This window comes from Anabrus simplex, chromosome 9 (assembly GCF_040414725.1).
Source record: "Anabrus simplex isolate iqAnaSimp1 chromosome 9, ASM4041472v1, whole genome shotgun sequence".
In the NCBI taxonomy this organism is placed as follows: domain Eukaryota; kingdom Metazoa; phylum Arthropoda; class Insecta; order Orthoptera; family Tettigoniidae; genus Anabrus; species Anabrus simplex.
The window spans coordinates 124,842,709-124,856,920 of NC_090273.1; the positions used below are offsets into that span (position 1 = coordinate 124,842,709).

Genomic DNA, 14,212 nt, shown 5'->3' on the forward strand with positions numbered 1-14,212 from the left:
AACTATCACCTGTTCCAATAATGCTTCCTCAACACCTGGAAACTCACCTTGTTTTGGGCCATGAAATGCACATTTGGAGGAAATACTGTTTTATAATTCCACTTGCTGCTCTCTCCAATTTGTCACTTGTTTTTAGTGAACAGAAAACTCACAGCCCACTGTTCCGTTACTATTTTTTTTCTGCGAATTTCATCACTTTTAGCTTGAATGAAGCTGTATAACTGTTAACTTTCCCCATGACAATTATTTACTAGAAAGCAATGGTTCAGGTCACAATGTGTGTGTGGCAGTGGCCCTTACCATCTGTTGTTGCAAACGCACATTCTTGCGGCAAACCTGCAAACTGGACGTGCAGCTTTTAATCGCCATAAAAATGTATGCGAAAATTTGGTAAAAAGTTAGTGGTGCAACTGATATTCGAACAAATGTGGTACTTGCTTAAGTCAAGTACTTTGAGAAAAAGCCACACTTACAAGCAAAATTTTAATGAAACCATGTTATGAGATGCAGGACTGGATGTGTTTTGGACAAATTATTGTTTTGTTTCCTGTGCATTCTTTTTGGTGGAGACGACCCCTGAAACTGGCTTTAAAGACACAAAACATGTGTCTGGAAAAAGAAAAGAATAAGAAGCATGATTTGTCTCAAGAACATTTCGAAAATAAACAGGCAGTAGAGAAATTTGTTCTAGTTACGAACAGGATGATGATGATGATGATGATGATGATAAATATAATAATAATAATAATAATAATAATAATAATAATAATAATAATAATAATAATAACAACAACACATGTAAAGTAAATACAAAAACTTATTATTTCCACCTTCTCAATTCATATCAATCCTGCAATGTTTACAATAACATTACAATATTATTAGGTACTAGTTTCGGTTCTGTTAAGAACCATCATCAGCCAAATAAAGACAAGTGTAAATTATACTGCTAAAACAGATTAATGCAGTGAAATGAAATATGAAGTGATGGCCTGAAAATGGGGTGAAAATGATATGCATGTAAATGAGAACAGTAGTATGCGACAAAATTATTTAAAAAGTGACAATAAAATCTTTAAAAGACAGTAGTATCAACTATTATCTCAAATAGAATAAACAGCTCTAGTTGACGGAGTTGCACATTTAAATTGGTTGAATCAGATATAAACAAAGTCCAGAGTTTCCATTAGGTTCTAAAAGATGTGAATCAACATTGCGCAGAGGGAATTTTTGTTCAAAAGTCCAGAGCGGAGTTTAAAGGATGTCAGAGCTGTAGAATGTATCTTGAGGTAAATTGTGGTGCAAAGGAGTAATTCCAATTCAAAAAGGAACCAAAATGAACCTTGCGCAATGTAAAGCGAGCTTGCTGGTTGAGTGCAACTACCAGAGTGGGAATGGCATGAAGCAGAATAATTTTTTGTATTTACTTTACGTGTAATCTCAACTCAATATGGAACCAATTATGAAATTCATAACCTTAAATAATAATAATAGTTGTATGGCCTCAGCTACCGTGTGCAGACATTTCAATTTGATGCCATCTGGCTGTCTGCTCGTCAATTTCGATGTTCCGGTTTACTCTAGGCCCACTAGATAGCAGACATAGTAAACCGGATCTCTCTTGGGCGTCTGTGGCTGAGATTTTAATGAATCTTGTCGGGTAAAAATCAAGTGTGTCGTCAGAGATCTTTTACATGCTGACATCGTACGACATGGAGTATCAAATGGACTTTTTTTCCACCCTTCCAAACTCCAACTACCTCTGCCGGGTTTGAACCCGCTATCTTGGGATCCGGAGGCCGACACTCTCCCACTGATCCACAGAGGCAGCTGAACAGGAGGAGAAAACTGGTCTACAAAAAATAAATTGACAAAATAAGCTTTGTTTAGAGTTATTTTTCATATTTCACTTTTTCCAGTGTCCATCCTTTCCAGTCCATCCTCACCAGTCACCACTGGCAGTGAAACGGATGATAGAATGGGTAGGAGAGAGTATTCAACTGAGAATGGAACCCTGCCCTCTTTTGTACATTAGTTAATATTAAATAACACATTACAGAATGTAATAAAATTAAATATATTGTACACAAGTGTGATACTTCCTTACCTCTTATTATCCTCAATTTCTTAATTCCTCAAATACATCTCACACCACGATTTTTAAACTTGAATTTTTGGAGGAAAGCGCAAGATAAATGTGAATAACTACAGTATTTCATACAAGACAACTACAAAGATGAGAGATAAGGTAAGTTTGTTTCTCCAAAATAAAATGCCAATTGATAGTAGAGAGGTCACAATACCAATTACGTTTTTAAATAAGGATCCACAATTTAATTAAAATATCTGGTCGCTACTTCAAATGCATTCCCACATGATACATGTAGCAAGAAATATGGTGATGTCAAAGTACGTCAATGCAGCAGGACCTTGCAAAGTATCACAGTATTCCAATTTCTCCATAAATAATTACGAGTAGTTTTTTATTACAACTCTCCATTTAATATTTCAGGTTATTTTTAAAACAGATATTAAAGCATTAAAATGGTATATATATATGAATTTCTAAATTAGAGATTTAAAATTCACTTAACAGTCCCTCTCCATTATATGAGGTTGTAAAAGTGGGGAGAAAAAGGAGGAGAAATTATGTGAGAACTACAGTAATGCACTACATACATTACATACCTGGCCAACAATATGCTGGCTAAAGCAACAAAATACTGCCAGGATTTGAATGTTATGATACTTTAATTTCATGTATCTGAACAAAACAACTTACCTTTTGGATTTCTTCTTCCAAAGCTTTGATACGTTCTTCAGCCAGATTTAGGTCAGCTTGAAGACTCTCATTCTACAACAATAAAAATTATTAGTGTACAAGCCTTATCTTATACTAGAAGATACACGTACTGCAAACAACTGCTAGGAACTAGGTTTAATACCTCAAAAATTCCCCTCCACTTATTCTACTAAATTAAGTCAACATAAAGTTTAATGTTTCACACTCATTTACACATAAGCTTTTAATTAATCCCACTGGAGGTTACTCTGGAATGTGGGTTGGGATATACCTACCAAGTACTAACAACTCTGAATTTAGACAGAGGCCTGCCAGTAAGGAACCCACACTTTTATAATACACATAAATTTATATGCAAATACTCTATTAATTTATTAAGGCACAATAGTGATGTAAGGAAGGCACTGGCACCGTGCTTTGACACCGGTGCCAGAGACGGATTGGTAGGCACGGTGCCAAGATTTAAAATGAACCAGTGCCAGTGGCATTGCCATAAGAAAAATATGCGAAACGTTTACAAGAATAAAAAAGTTTGTGACGTAAATACTGACCTTATTTATACCGTTAGTAAGGACAAGAACTATCAATCAAGCCTGCTTTTCCATGAGTACATTGAACAGTATGGTGGGCATTGGCGACTGACACTGTTGCTGAACGAAGCACTGTTGTGTGTGGCCACGTGATTGCCTCATGCCAACGGCACGGCACGTACAGGCCAGTGCTTCTCAGGTGCATGCCGCTGTCAGTGGGAGGGCGCCAGGACAGATCGCTTCTACAGTACCTACTGGTCACCCCATCCTACCAAGTGCTGCCGAACCGTGCCACACTATGCTTTATTCTCTTTCGTTATATTATCGACTGTCTTGAATTCCATGTCAACGGCAGATAAACGAAAATCTAGCCCTTTGTGGAGCTATATCACTCCAGATGATAAAAACCAGTACATAGCAGTGTGAGATATTTGTAAATCTTGTATATCATTCAAAACGACGATAACATGTTTAAAACAGCATATGCTTCCTCGTACCTGGAAGACCACTTAATAGCTAGGCAAGCAGATCCGTTAAAATGGTGGTAGGGAAGAACGCTTCAGTATCCCAACATTTACTATTTAGCTGCCCAGAAGTTGTATGTTGTAGCAACATGCGTGCGTACCGAAGGTGTGTGTTTGAAAGCTGGTCGAATTTTCACTAACAGACTGTCGGCGAATAAAATGAAGAAAATACTGTTCTTGAATGTGAATGGAAAACTTATTTGAGGGTTATTTTGTAGTATTTTGCATGTAAATATGAATATAAATTATGGTATATCTATGTGTAGTAGTCAATACATGAAGCATAAACGTTTTTATACGAGTCCAATGAATAAGTAGTCATCGTGGCACTGACAGTGCTGTGGCACTGGTGTTTTGGCACGGTGACACACTTGGCACTGGCACTGTGCACACCAGTGTCAGCAGAGGCACTGTAATTTGCATCACTAGTGCCCAACAAGACATTTCAAAATCATTTTCCTGCAAACACTTTCAAACAACACCAAAAAAAAATTATATTCCATCTGAATCCAACGAAGTCACCAGTGCAAATTAAGCAGAAAGCTACCAGCAGGACCAATGACCTGGCAAGATGCAGTCCAGGCTCAAGAAGAGAAGAGTGGATGGACAGCAGATGGAGTGCAATAAGATAAGTTTTTAAAACATTTTTATTTGGGAAGATTTTTATTGGGGAAGATATTCCACCCAATCAGCACCTCTATATACATATTAAAATTGTATTTTAGACTAGTTTTGGTACATATCGTACCATCGTCAGTAAAAGATATGAGAAATATAAAAGCATAAATTAGCACCTTGAGAGAAACCTTAAAATAATATAAACATCATAAATACATGACATTGTATAGGCTTTTGGGCTTGTGCCGTGTCAAGAAAATAAGGTGAAATTCCTAACGTTTCGCAGAAATCTGTGCTCTGCGTCCTCAGAAGAATTCTCGACTGTCCACGAGAAAGACTTCTTAAACAATGACACTTTTGAATTTGGAATGTTATAATAGAAGTAGAAGTGAAATGGTACGTTCATTCACCATCAGATGGACCCCAGGAAGTGGCACAACCCTAATGTTCGAAGCGGAAGCTGACCAAACCTTCACAATCAGACTAAGCAGTTCACATAACGTGTTTGCATAACATATGATACGTGTAAGTCCTGGAATGAAACATCTGGCGACGAGGAACGTACGAATTTGGAAACACCAAGACGAAATAACAGTAGTGAAGGGGCAGGGAAGGGAACTACCTACGTAAATTCTTTATGGCTGGCAACCAGGTATTACTTAATTGATAGCCGGTGTCCCTGTTGAAATTGTTAGGATTTCTACGTATTTCCACAGCTTCCCGTATAATCCTGGACCTGTAGTGTCTAGTGTGGGTAAGAGCTCGAGCATCTTGGAACATGACATTATCACCCGACGATAGAGCGTGCTCAGCTATTGCCGATTTGTCAGCTGAGCACGCTCTATCGTCGGGTCATGATGTCATGTTCCAAGATGACTGTTAAAATTGAAATAATAAATAAAGAGGTTCAACCTATTCAATACAAAAGAATAAGAAATGCAGTGATTACATTCTTATTTAATAATAAGTAGAAGTGGTACCGGTTTCGACCCTAGTCCAGGTCATCATCAGCCAATTAAAACATGAAAAACAATGCATAGGAAAAAGAAAATAAAAGATCAAGTTCACTCCGGATCAGTAGAAGAGGCAATATAAAAATGACGGGGGTAGACACTGTAAAATTCAGAAGTAGTAAAATGTAAGTCACTTAAAAGAAACAGTGCGTAATTTTCTGAACAGTAGTATGGCACACGCAGTGTTAGGCAAAGTCTTATAATGTTTATGAAAAGCGGAGAACGGTTAAATGAGCTAGCTTGTATACACTGTCAGGCACAAAGTCATAACACAATCGAACACATATGAAGATCCATAATCGTGCTGAAGCTGAAGATGAGTAGATCAATTGAAGTAACTTGCCAGCTCCCAGTGATCAGCACGATATATTCAACATCAGACACTGTGGTTTCAAACGCCAATGTAAAATGAAGAATAGCTTAATGATCCAGTATTTGCTTTGGTCGCGGGAATGTAAGTATATATAGATACATATAATATAATTCAATATAATTGAATAAGTAATTATGATCCTGTAGAATTTTTTTTTTTTTTCACGTCAACTGTTCTCCGCTTTTCATAAACATTATAAGACTTTGCCTAACACTGTGTGTGCCATACTGCTGTTCAGAAAATTACACACTGTTTCTTTTAAGTGACTTACATTTTATTTCTTCTGAATTTTACAGTGTCTACCCCCATCATTTTTATATCGCCTCTTCTACTGATCCAGAGTGAACTTGATTTTTTATTTTATTTTTCCTATGCATTGTTTTTCATATTTTAATCGGCTGATGATGACCTGGACTAGGGTCGAATCCGGTACCACTTCTACTTATTATTAAATAAGAATGTAATCACTGCATTTCTTATTCTTTTGTATTGAATAGGTTGAACCTCTTTATTTATTATTTCAATTTTAACTGTGATACTTTTCAATACGGAACAATGAAATTTTTATCTTTAAATGTTCCAAGATGCTCGATGCTCTTACCCACACTTGACACTACAGGTCGAGGATTATACGGGAAGCTGTGAATACGTAGAAATCCTAACAATTTCAACAGGGACACCGGCTATCAATTAAGTAAAACCTGGTTGCCAGCCATAAAGAATCTACGTAGGTAGTTCCCTTCCCTGCCCCTTCACTATTGTTATTTCGTCTCGGTGTTTTCCAAATTCATACGTTCCTCGTCGCCAGATGTTTCATTCCAGGCTTATGTCTATGTCTTACACCTGTCATGTGTTACGCAAACACGTTATGTGAACCGCTTAGTCTGAATGTGATAGTTCGGTCAGCTTCCGCTTCGAACGCTAGCGTTGTGCCGCATCCTGGGGTCCACCTGGTGGTGAAGGAACGCACCATTTCCACTTCTACTTCTATTACAACGTTCCAAATTCAAAAGTGTCATAGTTTAAGACACGTTTCTCGTGGACAGTCAAGAATTCTTCTGAGGATGCAGAGCACAGTTTTCTGCGAAACGTTAAGAATTTCACCTTATTTTCTTGACACGGCACAAGCCCAAAAGCCTATACAATATCATGTCTATAAGTACGGGCCGTGAAAGCATTAATGGAAACATCATAAATACACATGAAACACTTGTTAAAAAGTCCAACGTATCCATGTAGCGGATGAAAACCTAGTCTTAAGATTACAATTACAACCAATCCATACGACATAAGAGATACAATATGTCCATGTTGTTAATGAAAACATAAAATTTAAAAACACTAATTTAACAGAGTTCAATGAATCCTGCTTGTAGATGGAAGAAAGTCTAAAAGTGACATTTAAAATGAACACGTAACACATTAAAGTGGAATTACGTCTTTGATAAGAACGTGAAGCTTCACCAATTGGAGCTAGAACTGGACTGTAGCCACTCAGCCCTGCTATTTTGCTCCTGTTAGCTTCCTTACATGATTATAAAATATGTACATGTTTTGTTTGAATGGGACCATACATCACTAAGGTATTTATGTCATGTACTTCTTTCTAAATAACATTATTAAATTCTCCGTTTGTCCAAACTGCTCTAGAACAGAGATTGTAAGAAATGTATTAATACCTCAAGACTTTTGGCACTCAGGCTGGAGTTCATAGAATTGATAGTTCCTTGTTGATTGTCCAGTTGTTTCTGGAGGTGCTCCACACTCTTCATTAGTGAGTCTGAACCATGCTGCGCTGATAGAAACTCTGATAACATACGGTTCAGCTCCAAACCAGTCTCTGTTGCAGTGTCTAGTTCCTTCTCCAGTGAAGCCACTTGTTCCTCCAATTCAATACGGGCAGTCTATATAAAAAGCAGTCAAACATTAGCCAGAGCACGTTTAAATATCGTCAGGTTTTAATTTTACTATCTTGTGACATAAATGAGCAGAAAACTACTTAACCTCAAATACAGTTTCATAGAGCTATACAGACAATTCATACAAAGCTTCACTATGTAAACTTTTGTTTAAGGACTTATCCAATATATTTTACAACAATTTTAGCCTATTCACTTCTTCTTCTGAGTAAGTGATTTGTGTATTGAAGTTTCAGGCCACTAGCCTCCAACTTCCTGTCTCCACCTCCCACTTCTATAGAAGGTTACAGAGAACATACAGTCCCATGTGAATCAAAACAAGATTTACAATTTTCCCCATAGTTGGTAACAAAGCCCTACAAATTGCTTATTTCTTAGATATTCTGCTTTCTATGCATTTCTTTCTTATTGAATGAATATTAGTTGCATTGTGTGATGATTTAGTTTAAAAGTTTAAAACTGCATTTATTTGTACGTATTTGAAATTTGAGGTTACCATTTCAGATATGTTATATTTGTCTTTAACTGATTTGACTACCAGTAAACTTAGTGCAATTGTAGCTTTACCCCAGAATATTTTTACGACACAAAGAGAGAAAGCTATTAAATTTTGAATTAATATAGGCACTGTAAATCAAATTATTCTGCAGCACAAACAGGCTGGCTCAATTTCAGCCAAGAAAGAGGGAAATTTATGCCAACCAATTATCCTGCCCTCCTGCAAGTGACTAATGTTTAATGTAGACTACTAGCAGGTAGAAGGAAAACCCTCAAAGATCCAAAGAAACGCCTTCTCACAGGAAAAAGGTGCAGGAAATTTCTCTTATGGGCACACACAGTTATCAGAATTGGTCAACGGAACATTGGAAGAAACTTCTCTTCTCATATGAAAGTCATTTTGAAGTACAGGGGCAGAGGATTCAACATGTGTGCCAAGTAAAGAATAGGCCACCAATTTCAACACATTTACAACAGACCATCAAATACCCCATGAAACTGGTGTTATGAGTGTGTTTCATGCATCCGGCACTTGAGCCAGTTGATGGCATGATGAAAAGTAACCACTACAGTGAAACAATAGAAAGGAGAGTTCTTCACAAGCTATATAAATTGTTTCCAGATGGTGAAGGAATTCCTCAGCAGAATTTAGCTCCTTGCCACACCTCAAGACGAAATTCTTCAATGATATGATAACAACAATATTCATGTGTTAGAGTGGCCAGGAAACTCTCCTGACATTAATTCCACAGAGAATACGTGAGCTACAGGCAAAAGGAGACTCACAAAACTTAACTGATTCACTCTCTGATTAGAAAGTGATATGATGATGAACTTAAAACTACATGCTCAAAGCTTCTGAAATCTATGCCAGTTCGTGTAATGTAACTTATACAATTGAGTCTCAGTATTTCGAGTCTCGATAATTCGATACTCACATAAAACCGAACTGAAAATTTTGAATTAACAAAAATTATAAATCATCAGTTTTCAGTGTGCAAGTGCTTATACGAGGCGAAAGCTGAACAACACACAGGAGACTAGCCTTCAATGCAGTCTGGCAGTTCCCCTCACATCTACTCACCTACTCTGCACCACATTCTAAAACTAAATCGGTTGGGTCTTTGACTGTATTGTTTGTGCATGTGGTTCTGATTCATTAAGTTTGTTCAAACAGTTAATGTTTGGTTTTCATTCACTATGAGTGCTGACAAAGGTACAATACACACAAGGATATTTGTTACCTTGAAAATGAAGTAAGAGGCCTTAAAAAGACATGACATAGGTGAGATAACTAAAATACTTGCTGTGGAATATAATGTTGGTGAGGTCACAGCCGACGACTGGTGGCAAAACAGAAATACTCGATCAACCCCTCCCCATTAGTATGAGGCGTACAACAGTAGGCCATGCACCACATGCCTCAAGGAAAGGTTAACTTCATGGACATAGCATTGTCCGACTCGTTGGCTGAACGGTCAGCGTACTGGCCTTCGGTTCAGAGGGTCCCAGGTTCGATTCCTGGCCGGGTCGGGGATTTTAACCTTAATTGGTTAATTCCATTGGCATGGGGCCATGATGTGTTGTCTTCATCATCATTTCATCCTCATCACGATGCGCAGGTCGCCTACGGGCGTCAAATAGAAAGACCTGCACCTGGCAAGCTGAACCCGTCCTGGGATATCCCGGCACTAAAAGCCATACGACATTTCATTTTTTTCACGGACATAGCACTGAATTGCGAACCTCTACCAGCTGTAATCTAAGAATGTGCCAGCTATTTAAACATATCTTCATGTGCCGTTCTTGACTCAACCATCTGACAACTTCCAATAGAGGAACTTTTTCAGCGTTTTCAAGATATTTTAACAGGAAACACTAACAAAACAACGCATCCAAGGATTTTAAATCTCACGAACAGCCTTATTTTAATTTAATCTTATATTTTACGTGTTGTGCACATAGTTCATTCTAGGATCTCCAGATGTTTTTAATACCTTTTAATGTCATTTGTGTAAGTTTGTACATTTGGTTTAGTTATTAGATGTGTTGGTACAGTTTTGTATTATGGCTGATGATGGCCAGCCAAAGTCGAAACTAGTTCCTCGACTAAAAATGTAATTACAAACCATCACTCTCATTTTTGATCCATATTGAAAACAGCAATCTCACTCAGTTTACAAAAGGAGTACATTTATTGTTCCACATATTCAATACAATTAGTACCACGTTATGTGGTCAATTAGACATAGAAAATCTAAATATTATGGGGACATGTTTTGCCCTTCTTATTGGGCATCATCAGCCACATTAATTTAATCTTAAAACAAACATTGTTTAGAGGACAATGACACTTAAAATTTGTAAAAATTGAACTATGATTTCTTATGATATTAACTTTACAAAATAGTGATTATAAAATATGCTATTAGGACATGACATGTACAATACATGCTAAAATTATTGTAAACTAATTTTAAATCTTGTCTAACAAAAAATTTGTGTCAATAAAAAGTTCTAAAAACAGCACGTCTGGTACTGAAGTGGATCCTCTTCGTTATAAAAGGCAGCATATATTTGCTGGGGCAGTTGTCAATGTAAGTTTTCAATGGACTAAGTGTACTGATTATAATGAGTACCGGCGGGAAAACCGAAGCGTGAGGTTTGGAGGAAATGCCAGCCTGAGCTGAACATCAAGCTCTTATTTCATCTTCTGGGGCTAACAACCTCAGTCGTATAATTGGACAGTCCCGAGCTGTCCCAACAAACATTCCTTTTAGCTCATGGAATGGATCGCACTGTAGAATTGAGATTACCCCAGGGGGACAATCCCCCATCAACCAAAGTTGACGCAAGCAGGCATTCGGATTCTGGGGGACCTGCCAGAATGTGCGAATGGGAAGAGTCGGAGCTCCCAAGAACCTCCAAAAGGATCAAAACGAAAAAGATTTTCAGGATGGGGACCATAAATGTACAGACAATGACAAAGACTGGTAAACTTAAACAGGTAATAGATGAGATGAGAGAAAGAAACATTGGGATACTAGCCATGCAAGAAACAAGATATAGTGATGAAGACACAGTGGAGTCAGAAGGCTTCATAGTGCTGAAAGGGAAACCAGGAATCAGAGTGGGAAAAGGAAGACACACACCTACATGCTTTGGTACAGGATTCATAATAGACAAGAGGTATGAGGATGGCATAATTGAAATGAAGAGTAGGTCTGAAAGGATTTCCACGTTATCAATTCGAGCAGGGAACAAAAAATATACCATAGTAAATGGACATGCGCCTACCAATGACAAGAACAGAAAAGACAAGAAAGCTGTAGACAGTTTCTGGGAAGAACTGGATGATACACTGAAAAGCATACCACACAGACAAGTAAAGATACTTGTAGGTGATTATAATGCACAGGTAGGGAGGGAGAAGCAACATAAGGGGATAGTAGGCGAGTACCCAGCACACACGAGGACGAACAAAAACGGAGAAAGGTTAATTGAACTATGTCGAGAACACAGAATGAGACTTATGACAACTCACTTCAGGGCCAAACCGAATAAGAAAAAGACATGGGCAAGCCCATGCACCCACATTGGGGAATTCCAGATTGACCATGTGGCAATCAATCGGACAAACACTAAAGAGATTATGAACACAAAGGTCAGAAAGAACACAAGAATAGAATCAGATCACTATCTTACAGAAATCAAGTGCCTTTGGATTCCGCACAGGGGTAGACTGCCACAGACAAGTAGACCAACTGGAAAAATAAATATAGACAGAGACAAATTACGGCACAATCGATCCAAATACGAGGAAGGAATAGAAACTGGCAATGGATGGGATGACATGAAGCTGAATATGAGGAAACAGGCTGAAATATGGGGAAAGGAAGAAAAGAAAAAGAAACACTGGTGGTGGAATACGGACTGTGAGGAAGCGGTTGAGAATCGCAGGAAAGCCTGGAGAGACTGGAGCATTAAGAAGAACCTGGAAAAATGGGAAGTTTTCCTACGAGTAAGGAAGGAAACAGCCAGAACCATAAGATGGACCAAAAGACAGAGGATGAAGCAGGAATTGGATGAAATTGAAAACAACTTCAGGAAAAACAATAGTAGAGACTTTTTTGGGAAATTCAAAAAGAGCCTGAGTGGATATAAAGGCAGAGAACTCTTTATAAGAGATAAGAATGGGGATCTGGCAGTTAGCGCGAAGGAGAACTGTAGGATACTTGCAGAATACTTTCATGACCTGTTAAACTGTGAACCACCTGAAGAAGAGCTGGAGCTGGGGACAAACACAGAAGAGAGAGAGTCATGTCCTCCAACTAGAGATGAGGTCGCACAGGCCATAAGCGATCTAAAGAATAACAAAGCAACCGGAGAAGATGGAATTTTTTTTTTTTTTTTTTTTTTTTTTTTTTTTTTTTTTTTTTTTTTTTGCTAGGGGCTTTACGTCGCACCGACACAGATAGGTCTTATGGCGACGATGGGATAGGAAAGGCCTAGGAGTTGGAAGGAAGCGGCCGTGGCCTTACTTAAGGTACAGCCCCAGCATTTGCCTGGTGTGAAAATGGGAAACCACGGAAAACCATCTTCAGGGCTGCCGATAGTGGGATTCGAACCTACTATCTCCCGGATGCAAGCTCACAGAGATGGAATATCAGCTGAGATGATTAAGTGGGGAGGTGACAAGGCAATAGACAACATGACCAACATCATCGGCCAGATTTGGAGAACAAAGAAGTTACCAGAAGGATGGAAGAATGCGATCATAATACCAATACATAAGAAGGGGGACAAGAGGGATGCAAACAACTATAGAGGAATTTCGCTACTAGAGATTGGCTATAAGGTGTTGTCGAAAGTCCTGCTCAATAGACTGGAAGAACAGTTAGAAAGTACAATTGGAGACTACCAAGCAGGATTTAGGAAGGGAAGAGGATGCATAGAACAGATATTTATACTGAAACAACTGATAGAACATAGGGCCTTAAAGAACAAAAAAACGGTGGTAACCTTTGTAGATTTCACTAAGGCATATGACTCCATCGACAGACAAACTCTTGGAAGAATCCTGAAGAACAGAGGATTAGATGGCACTACACATGAACTCATAATGGAAATTCTATCAGACACAAAGGCAAGGGTGAGATTCAGAGGAGTACTCTCTGAAGAATTTGATATCAACACTGGTGTCAAACAAGGAGATGGATTATCACCAATGTTGTTCAACATAGCTCTGGATGAAGTCATCAGACAGTGGAGAACAATGAATGAGACAATGGGAATACCAAAGACGCATGTTGGGGACAAAAAGGACAATAGGGCCCAAGTAGATTGTCTAGCCTTTGCGGACGACATAGCTATAGTAAGTGAGACAGAAGAAGATGCAAAGACACAACTCAACAACTTAAGCAATATAGCCGGAAGGGTAGGACTGAGGATCGCCAACAACAAGACAAAGACATTGAACACCACTGAGGATTGGACAACACCGGAAGGCACCGTGCAAAAGGTGGACAAATTCAAGTACCTAGGAGAATTTATAACAGGAAGGAATAGGAGTAATGAGGGAATAACAGAGAGGATAAAGAAGATGCGATCAGCCTTCTGTATGACCAGAGATATATACAATAAAAAGAATATATCTACAGACGCAAAGATCAGACATTACAAGGCAACGGTGAGAAATGCTGTATTATATGCTGCTGAGACAATAGCACTAGGAAGAAATGGTGCGGAACAACTAGAGAAAGAAGAGAGAAAAATATTGAGGAAAATACTAGGCCCTAAGAGAGGAGGTGAGAGATGGATGAGGAGACCCAGGGAAGAACTATACCGGAACATGAGGACAATCTCAGAAGAAATAAGACTGAAAAGAGCACGGTTTGCGGGACATGTAATCAGGATGAATATGGATAGAATGAC

At 38.4% G+C, this 14,212-nt stretch overlaps 1 protein-coding gene across 1 annotated transcript in view; it reads right to left on the bottom strand.

Moving 5' to 3' along the window:
• LOC136880991 (transport and Golgi organization protein 1) overlaps window positions 1-14,212 on the bottom strand; it is a 202,580-nt gene that overhangs the window by 99,649 nt on the left and 88,719 nt on the right. The window contains exons 7-8 of the mRNA XM_067153567.2: window positions 7,541-7,765; window positions 2,783-2,854 (exon numbers count right to left, since the gene is read on the bottom strand). Coding sequence (XP_067009668.2) covers window positions 2,783-2,854; window positions 7,541-7,765 — 297 coding nt within the window. The remainder of the gene's footprint in view (window positions 1-2,782; window positions 2,855-7,540; window positions 7,766-14,212) is intronic.